This window comes from Cupressus sempervirens, chromosome 4 (genome assembly GCF_028749045.1).
Source record: "Cupressus sempervirens isolate cs-2001-9-10 chromosome 4, ASM2874904v1, whole genome shotgun sequence".
In the NCBI taxonomy this organism is placed as follows: Eukaryota; Viridiplantae; Streptophyta; class Pinopsida; order Cupressales; family Cupressaceae; genus Cupressus; species Cupressus sempervirens.
The window spans coordinates 826,459,192-826,477,109 of record NC_143121.1 but is presented as its reverse complement, the minus strand read 5'-3'; the positions used below and the strand labels follow the sequence as shown (position 1 = coordinate 826,477,109).

Sequence of the window (17,918 nt, the reverse complement as noted above, 5' to 3'; positions counted from 1 at the left end):
TACTATAAATTGCAGAGGAGCATGGCTACCATTGAATCTATGATAATCTTTAGAACATCAAAGATAATAGTTTTTATATGCAATCAGATTGAAGAAGTAATCGACAGCAAAATACTATGACCATGATCATCATGATGATCATGTTTGAAGCATTGGTTGGTCGACAGTATGATACGAAAAAACTTTGCAGAAGCCTTTTATTCATATTGATCGCCAAACTATGAAGAACGTTGAAACATTATAGCGGAAGGTGGTTGGACATATATACTTTGAAGGACATTTGAATCTTCTGATCAGAGAAAATTTAATTGATTAGGAGCAACGATTATATCCATGGAGCCACCTACAATCCTCACATGGTGTCTCATAGTGGTGTTCTTCAACATTAATATTAGCTGATGGGAATGATGTCAAATGAGGGGTTGTGCAAATACCAGAAAAACAAGAGAACCTAAACTTGGTGTTTTCTTACGATTTTAAAGCAGAGGTAATACGAATATAGTGGCATCAATGTGTAATTATTAATGGTCAGCATATGAGAAATGAGGCTCAGCGACGGCAAGAAAGACCATATTGCCAATCAAGTTCTGGTTTAGATAACATCAACCCACATAATCATTGATACTTCTACTACCGTTCACTTCGAAATTGTTGACAGTGTATCTCTAAATATCAATAAGCAAGGAATTACATATGGTGGACAACGATTTCATTTGAGACAAGAATTATGATATCATTTACATCACGCCAGCATGTCAGGGGCCCATGCAGCTGAATGTGCAGCTTCTACGAAAATTATAACTTCAAAATAGGGTTTGGGCAATCTTCAATGTGTTGTGAAAGGTTTGCCTCGAATGCTGATTCATATGTTTGCTTTGGTGATCAGTGTTGGCATCATTTTCTACCCCATGCTTCTGGATGATGATAATGGTACTGAGAAGTACATTTTGGAAAGCATAAATTTGTGTGCATCAAAGTCATTTCAGATTTTGATGTCACTGCTATTGAGTGCATCTAAAAATAAGGAATGATGAATTTTAGTATTTTTGAGAGGCATAATACAAAGGATTCTTCACATGATTAATTGGTGAACATATTTTATAGAATAAAATTAAAACATAAAATATTATATGTTGAAGCCTGCATTGTGATAAAATGTTTTGAAATTACCTGTTGAAATTAAAAGAGTGATAGATTCATAGGAATTTGGAGAATTTTCATATGCTAATGTTGCAGGAACAATGAGACTCGTGACAATATTTCATTTGTGATACTCTTAAGTTGTGGCTGTACAAAGTCACCTTTCAAAAGCATGTGCATTTTCTCAGGAATTTGAACTCAAACTTGCAGTTGGGAAATGTGTGCCCCAATCTTTTCTCAAGGGAATTTTGAACTCAAACTTACAGTTGAACACTGGAGGGACTCTAAACCAAAAGCTACATCATCAAGATCTGCAGCCCTCTAATATAGCTCTCTTCATAGTGGCAGAAATCATTAGCTAGGTCTGATTTTTGGAACTTTGTACTTGGATTGTAAGTTGCCTTTCTACAAAGTAGATTGTAATTAAAAATTATAAAACTATAGACATAAAATGTGATCAAGAATATGAACATGAGTGAAAAAAGCTATATTCCACAGTTCATGGGCTAAACATTTATTTTTATTTGCTCTCCATGTTCTGTGCTATTAAAATAGCTTCAAATTTTGAAAATAGTGCACTATTTTCTCTCTCCTTTTTTTAATCTTTTCTGTATTTTGCAACTCTTGTTTTTCCTAGATTGAATAACATTATTTAGAATTGGTTTGCCAATTTTTCTCTCAATAGATTTTTTATGCTATGCAGTATTGACCAATTTTTTAAAAAAATTGAAAGCTATTACAATAATAGATAAATCATCTATTATTGGTTAATGGTTATCTATCGTAAATATCTAATTAGCTTTAGTTTGATTTCATTTTTTGCTTTCTCTAGAATAGAATGTTTCTATTCTTTAGGATCGTTTCCTAAGGAAACATCATCTCATTCTTTTGTATAAATTGACCGTCTGGTCTCTGTTAATAATAAGCATGTATTTTACCAATTACTTCTGTAATATGGTATCAAAGCTAATACTTAAAAAATTCGGAAAATTTTATAATTTCTTCTTGAAATTATTTGTTTAAATTTTTTCAAAATTATTTTTAGTTAATTTCTCTAAAACCCGCCTAGGGTTTTTTGCCTAGAGAAATTCGAAAATCACGAACTAGGGTTTTACGAATCACAACTGTGTTTGTGCAAATCATGGATTCATGACTAGTATCTGCAAATCGCGATTTTTCCTCGGCCAAACTCCTCTGCAAATCGTGTCTGGAATCTGGAATTTTGCTACGGCTCACCACTAGTTGAACTCGTGCCTTCACTCTATAAGCCATGTGTGATATTTGTTGCAGCTCACGTTTGGCATAAATTCGCAAAACGCATCTGCAAATCGGGTCTATTTTTGCAGCCATTTTGCCCCCCATTCACGAGTTCATTTTGACAGATTTTGAAGGATTTCGGAGGCCAAACTCATCTCTACCAGCAAATCTCGATTTGTGCAAAAATCTAAAACAAAAATCAGCCATTTCTTTCCAAGAAATTGCCATTTTTTTGCAAATTCAACCTTCCAAGCCACCAGCTAGGTTTTTGCTCAAAACCCTAAATTTTGAGCTTGAAAAATTTTTTCGCTCACACATTCTTGGTGGGTTTTTCAAGAGCTCATTTGGGTTGTCGTCTATTTTTTCTAGGTGCCTCAATTTTTGAGCCAACGGATCCAAAAACCGACAGCATATTCATTCTAGGTTTTTCAAGCTCTCTTTTGGGTCACTCTCTGATTTTTCTGTGTCTTCCATATTTTTGCCTCGAATTTTTCTGGGTCTTCCATATTTTTGCCTCAAAGAGCGTGCATTCATAGATTTTCACAATTTTTCATTGAAAAACATGCCATGGCATCTCTGACAAACATTCTACTCGAGTATAACTCCAAATTCAATGGTCGAAATTCCGACACCTAGAAGCAGCGGATCACCGCAATTTTTGAATATCGAAACACTGATCAACTTGTTCTAGGTGTTACGAAGCGTTCGACTTCTCCAGGTCCTGATCAAGATACATGAGATTTGAATAATCAAGAGATAGTGATGCTTCTTAAATTATCCATGGCTAATGATCAGCTTTCTCAAATTCCATCTAGCAAGACAGCTATCAAGATTTGGACGCATCTCAAAGGTCTTCATGAGACTTCTGACAAAAGCAAAGGCTTCTTTCAGAAAAACACTCTATTTTCTATTGTCATGGATGAGTGCACTTCGCTCCAAGCACACCTGAATTGGATTCAGGAAATCTGTGATCAATTACTTGCCATCAGTCGCAAGATGGAGGAAGAGGATATTGTGGTTATCACTCGTTGGAGTTTACCAAAATCCTATGAGCATTTTATCGAGACACTCAACATCACATCTTTTGGTGTTGATTTGAAGTTCACTGATCTCTGCACCTTGTTGTTTCAACAAGATCGGTGGAAACAACAGTTCAGTAGCAGCTCTAGTTCCACCTCCACAGAGCAAGCCTTTGCTGTGAAATCCTTTCAAAAGGATAAAGGCAAGTTTCAATAGAAGTCTTCTACTCCATCATCAGATGGTTCCAAAAAGAAGAACATCCAATGCAACTATTGCCACAAGTTTGGACACATGAAGGTTGAATGTCGGAAACGCTTAGTTGCACAGTCCAAGCAATCAAGTTCGCAGCCCAAAGCGAACAGTGCAGAGCACACTGAGCAGGCAGAATCTACCTTTTACGCCTTCATGGCTAAAAGACCTGCAAATCATGTGAAGTCATCTGCCTGGTACATTGATTCAGGTGCCTCTCATCACTTCACTCACCGCAAAGATTGGTTTATTGACTACCAACCTTATTCAGACTTATTATTTTTGGTGGCGGAGAAGAGTACACGGTTGTCGGTAAAGCCAACATTCAGCTTCAATCTGCTGGGAGGAATCTCATATTCCTTGATGTGTACCACATTCCAGGGATGGAACTTAATCTACTCTCAGTCAATCAGTTGCTATGACATTCTCCACACTTGGCAGTCACCTTCAGTTCACATCAGTGCACCATCATTGATCGGGCGACTAAGTCTACTATTGCAACGGATCTTGAGGATCATGGTCTTTTTAGACTTATTGATTCTGGTGATTCTCAAGACTTAGCTATGGTTGCTCGACGCTCTTCTATTAGCACACTTCGGCATCAACAATATGGGCACTTAAATGTGCATTATCTCTTACAGCTTGCTCGGGATGAGCTTGTCCTTGGCTTGCCAGAGATTCAGACTCAACACCTTGGAGTCTGTGACGCATACCAAGCGAGGAAGCAACATCGCACACCTTTCACGAGTGGTGATTCATGGCGAGCTTCTCAGGTACTTTAGCTTGTTCATGCCGATATTTGCGGCCCTATGGCCACTTATTTTGTTCTTGGGTCCAGGTATTTTCTATTGTTTGTTGATGATTTCAGTAGAAAAATGTGGATGTATTTTCTTAAAAAGAAATTTGATGCATTTCCTGTATTTCAAAAGTTTAAACCTTTAATTTAAAAAGAGTCTGGGAAAGCTATTATTACTCTTAGCTCAAACAATGGGAGGGAATTTTGTTCTAATGTTTTCTACAACTTCTTGGATACACGTGGCATCAAACACCCGTTAACCACACCCCACACGGCACAACGGAATAGTGTAGTTGAACGTCGGAATAGGTCAATCACCGAGATGGCTCATTCCATGCTCAAACACAGACATGTTTTGAAGCAATTTTTGGCAGAAGCAGTTAACACTGCAATTTGTCTATTGAACTGGTCAGCCACAGTAGTAGTCAAAGGTAAAACTCCGGAAGAGGCCTGGTCAGGTCGCAAGCCCAAATTAGTCACCTAAAGGTTTTTGGTTCCCTTGCTTTTGTTTGGATCCTTGATGTATCATGCACCAAGTTGAATGCCAAGAGTCAAAAACTCATGCTTGCTAAATAGTAGTCTTCACAAAACCTACCACCTAATCAATGTTGAGACATCTCGTCTCATCTACAATCGTGATGTAGACTTTGATGAGCAGCAAGGACCTTTCATGCCCGTTTCTCCTGTTCTTGATCCAGCAAATCAGCCTATGCAAGCTCATGATTTGGGAGTTCGACTTCCATTAGGTCCACCTGATGGGAGGGCTCCAGTAGCTCCTACAACTCCAGTTATACCAAAGATACCTATACAAACACCTCTGGCTTCTCCTACAGGATCACCTCGCTTTGTAGATGCTTCAACTGAGTTTGATCCAGATTCTTCTGAAGATGATCTTGCTGATCAAGCATCTCCTAGTACTAATGTTGGTCATTCTCCTATCCCGCCTAAGTGGTGGGCTAAGAAACTTGCTGATCTTGATGATGATGAGCTCACTGATGGGAGAACTGCTTGGAAAAAGAGAAAAACTACAAATTCTATTAACTTTGCTCTCATGGCCAACATTCACAGTGTGTTTGAACATCAAACATATTTAGAGGCTAAAAGAATTCCAGAGTAAGAACAGGCCATGACATCTAAACACCAAAGCCTGCTGAAGAACAACACTTGGGGTCCTTTCTGATCTTCCACCAGGGAAGAAACCCATTGGTTGCAAATGGGTTTACAAAATCAAATACAAATCGAATGGTACTTTGGATAAGTACAAAGCTCGTTTAGTGGCAAAGGGTTTTTCTCAGCGTCAAGGCATTGATTATGAGGAGAGCTTTGCTCCTACTGCAAAGATGAGCACCATCAGATTAGTCATAGCCATGGCAGCACAATTTGGCTAGAAGGTTCATCAAATGGACGTCAAGAGTGCTTTCCTAAATGGTGATCTCCATGAAGAGGTCTACACGACGCAGCCTCCTAGTTTCAAGGTTGCTGGTAAAGACCATCAGGTTCTCAGATTGGTAAAAGCTCTCTATGGCTTGAAGCAGGCGCCTCGGGCATGGTACATAAAAATTGATAAGTACCTCAGTGATCAAGGCTTCAAGAGAAGTTCTTCAAACTCAAATCTGTACATCAAGACTACTAACAGTGACATAATCCTTCTAGTTATTTATGTGGATGATTTGATCATCACTAGCAGTTCAGCATCTTTGATTCAAGGAATCAAACAAAATTTATGCCAATCTTTTGATATGACTGACCTTGGGCTCATGCATTATTGCCTAGGTGTTGAAGTTTGGCAACAATCTTCTAGTATATTCATCTCTTAGTCCAAATATGCCAAGGCCTTGTTAGACAAATTCCGTATGCAGGATTGCAAACCTACATCTACACCTATGGAGAAAGGTCTGAAGTTATCAACAAAGTGTGATTCTCCTTCCATTGATGATATTACAGGCAACTAGTAGGCAACCTCATCTACCTTTCTGCTACTAGGCCTAATATCAGCTTCGCAGGCAGCTATATTTCACACTTTATGACAGCTCCTAACGCTGATCATTGGATGGCAGCAAAGCGTGTGCTTCATTATGTGAAGGGCACATCAAATTATGGACTTCTGTACTCTCGAAGTTCTAATGCTAAACTCAGTGGGTTCATAGATTCAGATTGGGCAGGCTCTATTGATGATAAAAAGTCAATGTTTGGATATGTGTTCAGTTTGGGATCTGATGCAGTCACATAGACCAATAAGAAGTAGCAAGCAATTTCTCTCTCTTCTATAGAGGCTGAATACAGAGGGACTGTTAAGGCAGGATCTGAAGCGTTTGGCTTCGTTGAATACTTGGGGATACGCAAATGTCACCAGCAGGACCAACTACTTTGTTTGTTGATAACGAAGGCGTTATCAAATTAGCACGAAATACAATCTTCTATGAACGAACCAAGCATGTGGATGTTCACTATCATTAGATACGACAGCTGGTTGAAGACGGGACTATAGATTTGCAATATGTTCTTACTACAAATCAGACTGTAGACATTCTCACCAAGCCTCTTGGTCTTGATAAGTTTGTCAAATTCAGAGGACAACTTGGTGTGTTAGATAAATTAACCATTAAGGGAGGGTATTACAATAATAGATAAGTTGTCTATTATTAGTTAATGGTTATCTATTGTAAATATCTAATTAGCTCTAGTTTGCTTTCGTTTTTTGCTTTCTCTAGAATAGAATTTTTCTATTCTTTACGATAGTTTCCTGAGGAAACATCATCTCATTCTTTTGTATAAATTGACTGTCTGGTCTCTGTTAATAACAAGCAAGTATTTTACCAAATACTTCCGTAATAAAAGTAAACTTAAGTCTCACCCGTAGCTGACTCAACAAAAGAAATTTCTAAAAGCAAACTCAAGTCTAACCAAGTCAATATCTTGGTTGTTTAAAATTCTTAAACTGCAGAAAAGAACAAACTATCACTTAGGTAAAACCTTTTGCAGAGGACAGGAACTTTGTATGAAGAAAATTAGGGGCATAAAACACACAAAAAGTTGTCAAACAAGCAACACAATAATTATTTTCACAACCACCCCTGTAAATTAGAGGGGAATGTAACTATTCTACATCAATCCTAGGGGGAGACAATAGTAGTATGATGATATATTTATATTTCATATTACCTAGGTGCATTAGAAGCTGGCAAGTTATTTTGGAGCTGAATTGAACAGTCATTTTATTGTTAATAGATATGTATTTTGTATCACGTTTTCAATAAACAAGAATTGTGTTTCACTCTTCCTTTCACAATTCATTTTGCAGTTGGTTTCCTGACCTGACAGAAGTCAGGTTTCTGGTAACATAGTCTAGAGGACAATTCCTTATTTACAGTTTGCTTGTACATCTCCATATTAGATAGAAGGAGAAGACCATCTAAGGCATTCAAATGTCTACAAATGATTCTGACAGGATAAATGACATCAAGAGAAGTGTTGATAAAAAATATCAGTTTGCACAGGAATAGAAAGGAAGCAGAAAGGTCATCTTTTCTGACCTGCTTTTCAGAATAGAGGGTATGGAAACTCCTATAAATCATAAACTCAGGTCTCTTCCAATTTCCCTATTTAGGCTTCGAAACCAATTTACCCTTGCAAAAAAGGAAAACGTCAGTCTCCTACCAAGATTCTGATGTTGATTCCAAGCTTTAAGGAGAAATCATAGAACTACTTACTGTCGTATCATTATTAGAAACGACAATCAAAATTTCATTGTGTTGAAGTTACATTGACGATTGTCTGAATAATTTACAGCTCTTGAAAAATTTTGCATAAAGAATAAAACTGTTGTGGATAGTCTTCTATCGCTTGATGTAATGAACAATAATGCAAACTCTAATGATAAACTTGGACATCCTTCAAAGAATGAACGTAGCCGATTCAAAGAATGACGTCAACCAAAATTATGAACCTCTCAGAAACAAAATATGATCATTTCAGAAAAAGAAAGTATTTATTTGTTCACAGATAAACCCATTGAATTAGGTCAATGGGGACAATTAAGTACAGGCGACTTCGAGTAGACAAAAGAAGTTCAAGACACATCTCCAATTAGCAATACAGAAAAGGAAAAGCACAAAAGTTCAACTCCAATAAATGAACATGAAAAATAGCTAACTTGAAGATTAAGCATCAATCACACTACCAATATAATAATTTCATAGAGTGGATTAAAAGAGTCATACAGCAACTCCATTAGAACATGTGGCGCAACCAGGAATACAATAGCGTCCATGAGAGATCGCCCGAGAGTTGTAATCAATCTGATCGTCTCCTTTCAAGAAACAACAGCAAGCCCCCATTTACCCAACTCTTTTTCTCGTCTCTCTTTTGTCTCCCCTCCAAATTTTATTCCGAACGCTTCTATTCAATTGTAGGCTTCAGGAAGACCAATAAACAGCCCATCGTGATCCTTCAGATTTCCGGCAGAATATTCCAATCCAAACTCAAATCTCAATCATCTAATTAAACCAACTCTTCCATCAATAAACCTTCTTGTAGTTCAAGTTCTAAATCCCCCACCACATTAACCTGTTAATGGAGACGTTCAAATAAAAAATTTAAATCACGGCAAGCTCGAATGTAAATAGAATTTCAAAGCAATACATAGATTTGTAGAGCGCCAACCACAGATTTAACAGATTCAAAGATAACATAGAGGCCCAATTATACAGTGTTGGAAAGCGTAAACCTGACAATTGACAGAATCAGAAACAACAGAAACCCCAATTACGGATGAGGAAAAAAAAAAAACTTACCCGTTTTAACTCAAATGTTTTTAGCATATCGATATAACAGGATCAGGCGCTCGTAGATATGAGCTAACGATAAAGTAGAATTTAGAAAGTAAGCGCATATGGTACACTTTCTTCTTTAACTTTAAAGTTGAGTGATTCCCTCGAAGGCTCAAACCGACTTTAGCAGATGAGGTTTTTTTTTAACAACATTAATTCTATGACGTGTAAATAAATCCAATCTCTAAAATATCGGTTGAACAATAGATATGCTAAACTTATTTTTCATGAATAGTCGCTGCCGTTGTTAGGATTTTTGTTTTTTAAGGATATTCCTTCCATTCATGTTCTTACAGACAAAAGAAAGCAAACGGAAAAGATGTGTGGTCTGAAAATAGAATCATGCATAAATTATCTATCGATGAGACCGTCTAATATTTTAACAAAAGCTGACACGCTTCGAACCCGCTAATAAACTGACAGGACAGACTAAATTTCCTATCACCCCATTGCACATTGTTTTATTTTTCTTATCCTACAGCTAAAAACAGATGAATACACCTATATGATTTTGGCTCAAAAAAAAAAAACCCCTAAAATGGGATAATAAAATTGTAAAAGTTAATTTACCCCAAGTAGCCGAAGCAGAGCAGAAGTCACTTAAGAATACATTTCTTCTCAATAAGACTTGTTCTATGAAAGGGATTGCCGGTCCCATTTTTGTCTGGTCCATTTAAAATAAAAGATTAAAGATTTACCGAGATTTACCGATGTATTTGCTTCTGTGTTTGTGTAGGAATTTTAATCTTTCGGACAGGCTGAAAAAATATATAAGTATCTAAGCTTAAGAATTGAAAAATCATGAACATCAAGTCACATTCATAGTGCACTATCAATTATATATATTCATAATCAATCGCAAGTAGGGTTGTAATAGTTGGCATCCCTATCCACTCAAAATTTTCACCCAAAGAGAAGCCCCCTGTTTCTCAATTTTTTTTGGGTGTCGGTCCGTTTTATGCGCCCCTTACTTTGTCCCTAACCTCTACTGTGAACGCTTTAAAAATGGCCCTTTCACTGTAATGCTAAATTTGGCCGCTCCTGATTACAAAATAGTATGAAATTATAATTTACAAACCAGTAAAGTTAGAAATCTTTAATATCATTGTCAAGGCCGTATTGAAGAAGAGAGCACATTCTAAACAAGGCCACTCATCTTTTCCAATTCAGATCGCCTTTAGCTTCGACATTTCTTGTTCACGTAAAGTAAATTTTTTAACAGCTCCTTTCACAAATTTGAGTGATTCAACTCATATTTTTTATTATTATACTATAATAATGCATAGCTAGAAAATAAATTTTATTATTATTATACTATAATATTGCATAGCTAGAAAATAAATTTTTAAATAAAAAAATTATTTGATTATTTCAGATTTAACTATTCTATTTCATATTTGAAGATGAAGAACTAGGGGTATATGGGGCCAGTACATCCCGTAAAACTCCACATTCCTGTGTTCCTTGAACTAATCCATATTCTTATGCAATTCAATTATAATAATTAATTTCCATTTTATATTTTATTAGAATTATATAAATAATATTGTGCTACACTGAGAACTAAATTTGTTCACAACCTCAAGCAAAAAAAAAAGATATTATTTTGGTCAATTGTATTTAGGTTAGTTTTTTTTAGATTCTTTTTCTAATCATCTCTAATATACAATTCTAATAACTGAAGAACAAAGAGATAAATGAATGAAAGATTTTAATGACGTCTACCAGATCACACAGTCTAAAAGAAAAACCATAAATTTTTGACAATAACCCCATGGATAACTGAAACACCAACAAAAAAACCTTCCAATATATAATTTCCCTCAATACAACAATTGAGGGAAGCATATATGAAACAGAATCACACTAAAAAATTAGTTTAAGCTTTAATAATTAAAAATGATAAACGAGGGGAACAATAAATATTAAAGATAAATAGCATATAGATATTTCAAGCAAATAGAAAGTTACAATAAAAGCCAAGGTCATGCATTTCTCCACAATCTACAGATCCATCATTCTGTATTGGATCAAAACAATCTCACGGGCACTAAATATAGTGCAATAACTCACGTTATTGAATTAGCTTAAGCAGTAGTAGATTCCTTGAGCAACGTTTAATAAAAATGTAAAGGAAAATCTTTGAGAAACACCCTGCCTTCAAATTTAACAGACTAGATTATCGGAGATATTTGTGGCTTTGATCCTGAAATTAGGATAAACTGCGAGATATTCAGCAGTGGATGTTGCATAGTTTGCACGTATATCTCAAGTTCTGGATAAGTTAAAGAGAAATGTGCATTATATAACCCCAGCATGTGGTATTAATTTTAGGCAGTAATTATAAAACTAAAATAAAATCCAAATTGAAATGACAAATTACTCTGCTCTAAAATTAAATGTCACTTTTCGATCAGCACACTAGGCTCTAAATTGAAAAGATTAAATGTTGACATGTTAAAAAATAGAAAATTAATGTTGGTTAAATTATTCAGCGTGCAAGTTTGTAGCAGGATGAATTTAACATCTTACATTCAGATCTGGGTGAAACTGACATCCAAACCCTTGGCGTAGTTAAATTCAAACATTCAATTTTAGGTGTATCCTACCCCAACTAATTTGACACCCAATTCCAAGAGTGACTAACCTAAATTAACAAGACAGGTACGAGTCCAACAACTACATTTACTATTTTGGAGAAAATGATTGCGAGTATTCTTGGAATTTGCTACAAATTTCACTTATAAGTGAGTTTCTTGAAGTTATATCTCTGTACAACTTCCACGTTTATGCTTATTCCTCTTATTTGTTGCTAATTCTTGCTATGTTGAAATCAATCTTTGTTGCTCTCTGATAAATTAAAATACAGAGGACACCGTCAGATATTTAAAAAAATTAAATATAAATGAAAAATAAATTTTAAAATTCTCAAACAAATTTCAGCTTACCACGCATTTGTAAAAGAATATGGAAAAAATTCTGAACACGTTTCCTAATGTATGGCCGTAGATGAAACTTAAAACACCGAAAAGTATATCATGTCGATATTAAAAACTATATTAATAGCTTCCGTTCTCAATTCAACTCAGCTTCATTTACAGTAAAAAGGGTTTACTGCACAGCTTGGCCAATTTCTTGCAGAATTATAAGTAAAAACCATAAAAGGGACTACATAAATTCAGTGACCTATCTGCACATTCTGCACGCAGAAATTATAGAACGAAATTAAATATATAAAAAATGCCAGCAAAATTCAAAAGCAATTCATCCCGCCGACCGCAGCTCCACTAAATTATAACAGGGGTTTGAGAAAAAAAACAAATAAATTATACATCGTACTAAAAATGGCGAAAACAGTCTTCATTCTTAAATCTACAATAGCCTGACAAGGGCATTGATGTCTCAAAACCAAATGCATTTTGAATATGAAGATAAAGAGGGCATTCCTGTCTCAAAACCAAATGCATTTTGAATATGAAGATAAAGAGGGCATTCCTGTTTGAAAGAAAATAAACACAATTTGAAACAACAAACAAGCATGAAAGTGTAATGCATAAATACCTGCAAAACAGATCGGAGATCGACCCCGCGACGTGTCCCCGTCCAAAAACTTGTCTGCAGATCTTCCCCCACAGCTAAGATAAAAAATATATTCCAGCAAAGAGTTTATGGGTAATAAATTTGACATTAATTTAAAATTTATTAAAAAACAAAACGAATCATTGCGTGGAACGTTAAATATTAATATCAACACTGTTATTGATATAAATATTATTATTCTTTTTGAAAATTGGGTCCCCATTCCCAAGGGCTGAGAGGCATGATGCAGATAAATAAGAATGAGAACAAAGCCGTGACATTAAAGATATTTTTCCTTTTCTATTTCATCTTAAAAACTCGCGGTATTTTGGGAAACCGCCTATAGCCGGTGGCCCCGGTATTCGGGTCTATTTCAGGAATCTTTTTTGGAGGGCTTTCAATCAAATGAGCTCTGGTTTTTCATTTTTTTAATGTTTTTGGCCGTACACGTCAATGTGGTGAAAGAAAGACACGTGTACAAACGCACTAATTATTGAATAAAGAATGTGCTGGCGCTTTTCCATGTCATCATTGACGAGACGTCATTGCATTTGTTTTCTCCCCTTGTTTGTTTTGAATTCCACTATAGTTTGTCCCTAGTGGCCAAAAGTAGTTTGCTTTGGACCACAATACTAACTTTTTATAATTTTGTTTTTTTTCTTTTGAGAGAGATATGAGGAGTTACTTATTAATGGTCCAAGGTGCACATCTACCCTCCCTCACTTTGATTAAAGTAAAAGTTTATATAATTGAATATTGTTGAGAGATTCTTTAGCTCCTTATTTTAAGCTTTATGAATCATCAATTGCATTTGAATTTATTTTTTAAAATGGAAAAAGTTCTTTAAAAACATTAAATATTATCCATTAATGAATCATTAATAGATAACATAGTAATGGAGGTCATTAGTTGCATGTGGAAAGCTTAGCAACTTGGTTTTCATGCGCTGAGTGGTATGATTAACTTTTTATCTATAGATTAAGTTTGTTAACTTCTTCAATATGGTGGAATCGAAGAAAATCAAAATTCATTTTCCATGATCTTAAGATTTAAAGCTAACTACTTAGGGCAAGTCCCTATGCGGCTACTAAGCTTATTTTGGCTAGCAGTCACTGCTCAACATTTCTAGCAGCAAATTGTGGAGCCAATAGCCTCGTGCTTTTTTCTTTTTTTTTAACTTTTTTTTTGACAGGCCTAAATAGAATGTTTAAATAAAATTATGATAATAAATATTTTAGAAAAATGTATTGGGAAACAATAGGAGAAATAAATGGGAGGGAAAATATTTTATGGAGTCATATGTCATTTTTTCAATAAGCAGTGATTGCTTATTCCAGCCCCCTACCCCCCCCGCCCCCTTTATTGCAATGTTTTTTTTAATTTTAAGCCATGGTTGCTCCACAAAAGTGGGGATATATTCCAAATTATCATTTTCCCGTAATTGGAAGATGGCATGGGAACACTTTGGCTGCTTAAATTTAAGCACAAAGTACACTTAAGCAACTACATGAGGACATGGGTTATTCAAGAAAGACATGTTGATCTTTGAGATTCTTCACACTTCATTTGGAGATTTTGGGGAGAAACAAAATTCAATTCAACCTCAATTATAGAAACAAAGGTGTTGTGTTAGATAAAACAAAATATTATATCCCCCGCCCTCCAGCCAACCCCTAAGTCGGTTATTCAGATGTCTTCAAAATGTCATTTGTATTTCCTCAAGGATTGAAGGTAGACTGATATACAACCTTATAACATCTCCCCTCAAATTTATCTACAAACAATTTATGCTCAGATTGTCCATTTCTCATGGAATTAATATTAAGCTCACCTTGTGAATATAGAAGTCTACAATTGACTCTCATCTCAACTAACTGCTTGGAAGCTCTTCCATACAAAATTCCAAGTTGGAGCCTACCTCAAATTTCTTTTCCATGCCCCCTTCTTGTCTCTTTTATGGCAAAATCAAATGTTTCAAGCTCTACTTCTAGTTATATCACTATGCTAAGCTTTTTTGGACTTCAGTTTTTTGTCTCTTTTCACTTCCCCGAGTCTTGGAAAGTTGGTTTTATTGGTTTATGAACTTCTCAGAACACAATTTTTATCCATGCAACTTTATGAGAAGTTGTCTTGCCAACATTAGATGCATTTGGAAGTTTACAAGTTTGGTTGTTTTGTCTCACTCCTTTTCCCCATGTGACATTGAAATCCTTATCAATTGCTCTAGTCTTCTTAGCCAAATGAAGTTTATAATTTATTTCAACTAAATAGAGCACTAGTTATATACTTATATCAAACATTAGGTTAAGCCCTTCTCAACTAGCGCAAACAAAAATCTTTGTCTCCAATATTATGATCTATCTTAAATCATTCTCTTCAGGCCTCTACATTGAGCAATATCAATAAATAATAAATTAATAGTGGTTATTTTTAGTTTCATGATCTAATACACAATGACTGCAAGTATTCTCCTGCTCATTTTAGGGTTGTTTGTGTTCTTATTATATTTCTACAAAACAATGTTATGTATCTGTCAAGCTCAACAATTTTATGTATTGATTAGGACTTCATGTATTTGTTGATCTCTGAGCCTATGTTACTGATTAGTGACCAAACACTTAGTCATTTGCAAGTCATTTACTAAGCAAGATCATAAGGTCATCACTGCGACTGAGTTATCTAGTAAAGGCCAAGCAAGTTTCACTTAGACCAAGCACAACATTGATTGTTGAGCATTCGGTAGAAACTGAGCAGATATATGAGTTGGGGAATATAGTATAAGCCGAACAACTTAATGACAACCAAGCATATTGAAAAGTTATCAAGTGTCGAGCACACAGACTTATAGAAGCCGAAAAACAAAATACATGATTGAGCGTCAGAAGCACTTAAGTGTCGAGCAATGTAGTTTTGTTATGTGAGTTTGTAATCGCACAAACTCATATGCGAATCATTTTGGCCGACATTTCTATAAGATTTAATATCTGTAGAGACAGATCATATTCTATTTATGTGTCATTGGCAAAAGGTGATGATCCGTAGGTAAACAATTTAACCAATCAGAAAAATGGACATAAATGGCAAAAGATGGTGAAGCTTAAATTGTTGATCAAGATTTGGAAGATTCACTTGAAGTATATTTGAGGATTCTAACCCTATAATCGCGAGAGAGAGAGAGAGAGAGAGAGAGAGAGAGAGAGAGAGAGAGAGAGAGAGAGAGAGAGAGAGAGAGAGAGAGAGAGAGAGAGAGAGAGAGAGAGAGAGAGGTGGGATGAAATGTGAAAGAAAACACGCATGTGAAGGAGTTGAAGAGTCAGTTCTAGCAAAGAGAGCAATCAGAGTAGTAAAGGACTGAACAGATCAAATTAGGAGGATTAGATCAGAGACAAAGGAAAGAGGAGACCCAAGATCAGCTTACAGAGTACACCAAGGGTTAGGTACTGAATCAGTTGTTTTGTAATTGAGATAGGGATAATCTCTTAAATAGTGGTCCTAACAGGCCTATGTAAATCTTCGAACAGAGTCCTTAATTTATTGCAAGCGTCAAGCCCTCTAACAAGGCAAGACTTAATAGTCTTTTAGTCTTTAACAAGACAAACCTTTCACTGGGTAGATCATATTTTTAGGTCAAAATTGTAACCTTAACAGGTTAACTTTATTGTTGCAACAATGAAGATTTGTGGGTTTCATCCACACCCCAGTTTTACCTTCATCTTGAAGTGTTTATGGGTAATCAAATCATTATGTTATGTGCTGAACTATAATGGATGTGATGAACTTGTTTTATGTTTTAGCATTATAGTTTTAATGATGAATTAGGTATGATTTAATGAGATTGATTTTTAAAGTCAAAAGTTTAAGATCTCGATTCAACCCCCACCCCCCTCCCCCCTCTCGGTATCTTGTTTCCCATATATATATATATATATATATATATATATATATATATATATATATATATATATATATATATATATATATATATATATATATATATATATATATATATATATTCCAATAGTATTACCATTGCTCTTCATGTAAGCACAACATTGTTATGCATTGTTTGTTGTTTGTATTTTTCATTATGCTCCAAAGATGATTTTGTTTGGTATTCACCAAGTCATTCTTTTTTATTATTATCTCTTAGTAGTTTATTAGTTAAGAAAGAAAGGATACTAATTTGTTAGTTTCAAATAATTTTATTTGTTAACTATGGTATGATAATAAAATAGTTACAAAGTATTCTCATTAAATAAATAAAAATAGCTCAAAACCTACTCTTGACATTTTTTAAGATAGATGTATCTAAGATTAGTAATGTTATTTTAGTAATAGTGTTTACTTATTATTTCAATTTTATTTATTTCTTTCTTAGAAGTAGAAAGTTGTGTCATCTTTTAGGCCGACTTATTAGAACAGTTGAATTTGATTATTTCTAACTTAAAATATTTTTTTTCTCAAACATATGATCTAGTAGATTTGTTCTAGTCAAGTTATATAAGTAGTCCAACTTTTTCAAATGGAGAGGTTTATTAAATGCATGTTTTATACCAATTTGTGTGCAATTACTAAGCAATAATTTTATTTTTTTTTGATGAATAAGTCATTTTCTATTAATAAATAATATACTAAGATTACAATTCACAAAGAAGGGTCGGGGAATACAAGATCACCCTGCGAGAGTTCACACAACTGCAACCAAAATCACAAATTATTCATTAAAAAAATATATATAAAGCAACCCTTAGGCAGCTAAAGCAACGCCAGTTGAGGGGGGTGGTTCATCCCAATCATGAAATCCCCAATCATCTTTGGGGTTGGCAAGTGGGCTGGGAACAGTCCAACCGTCATCACCAGCATCAGGGGCCTAGTCAGCCTCCTTCGGATCAGGTTGCAGAGGTGAGATAAAATTTCATAAAAGCAATGTTTCAATAAATCTTTAATGATATTTTTTAATAATATAAAAATGACATTTTCTAGAGTTCGGAATCAAGAATGTTCTCATATAGAATTTATATTATTTTAATTAGACATGGTATATTGTA

General features: G+C 35.0%; 1 protein-coding gene across 3 annotated transcripts in view; it reads right to left on the bottom strand.

Moving 5' to 3' along the window:
* LOC149563933 (uncharacterized) overlaps positions 1-13,153 on the bottom strand; it is a 45,576-nt gene extending 32,423 nt beyond the window's left edge. Inside the window, exons 1-2 of one of the 3 annotated variants that reach the window (XM_089827041.1) lie at positions 12,853-13,153; positions 8,683-9,028 (exon numbers count right to left, since the gene is read on the bottom strand). In XM_089827041.1, coding sequence (XP_089683167.1) covers positions 8,683-8,799 — 117 coding nt within the window. In that variant the 5' untranslated portion in view covers positions 8,800-9,028; positions 12,853-13,153. Of the gene's footprint in view, positions 1-8,682; positions 9,029-9,124; positions 9,283-12,852 lie in introns of those variants that run through there. The other 2 variants (XM_089827044.1, XM_089827042.1) reach the window with 2 other exon arrangements.
* Positions 13,154-17,918: the final 4,765 nt, after the last annotated feature.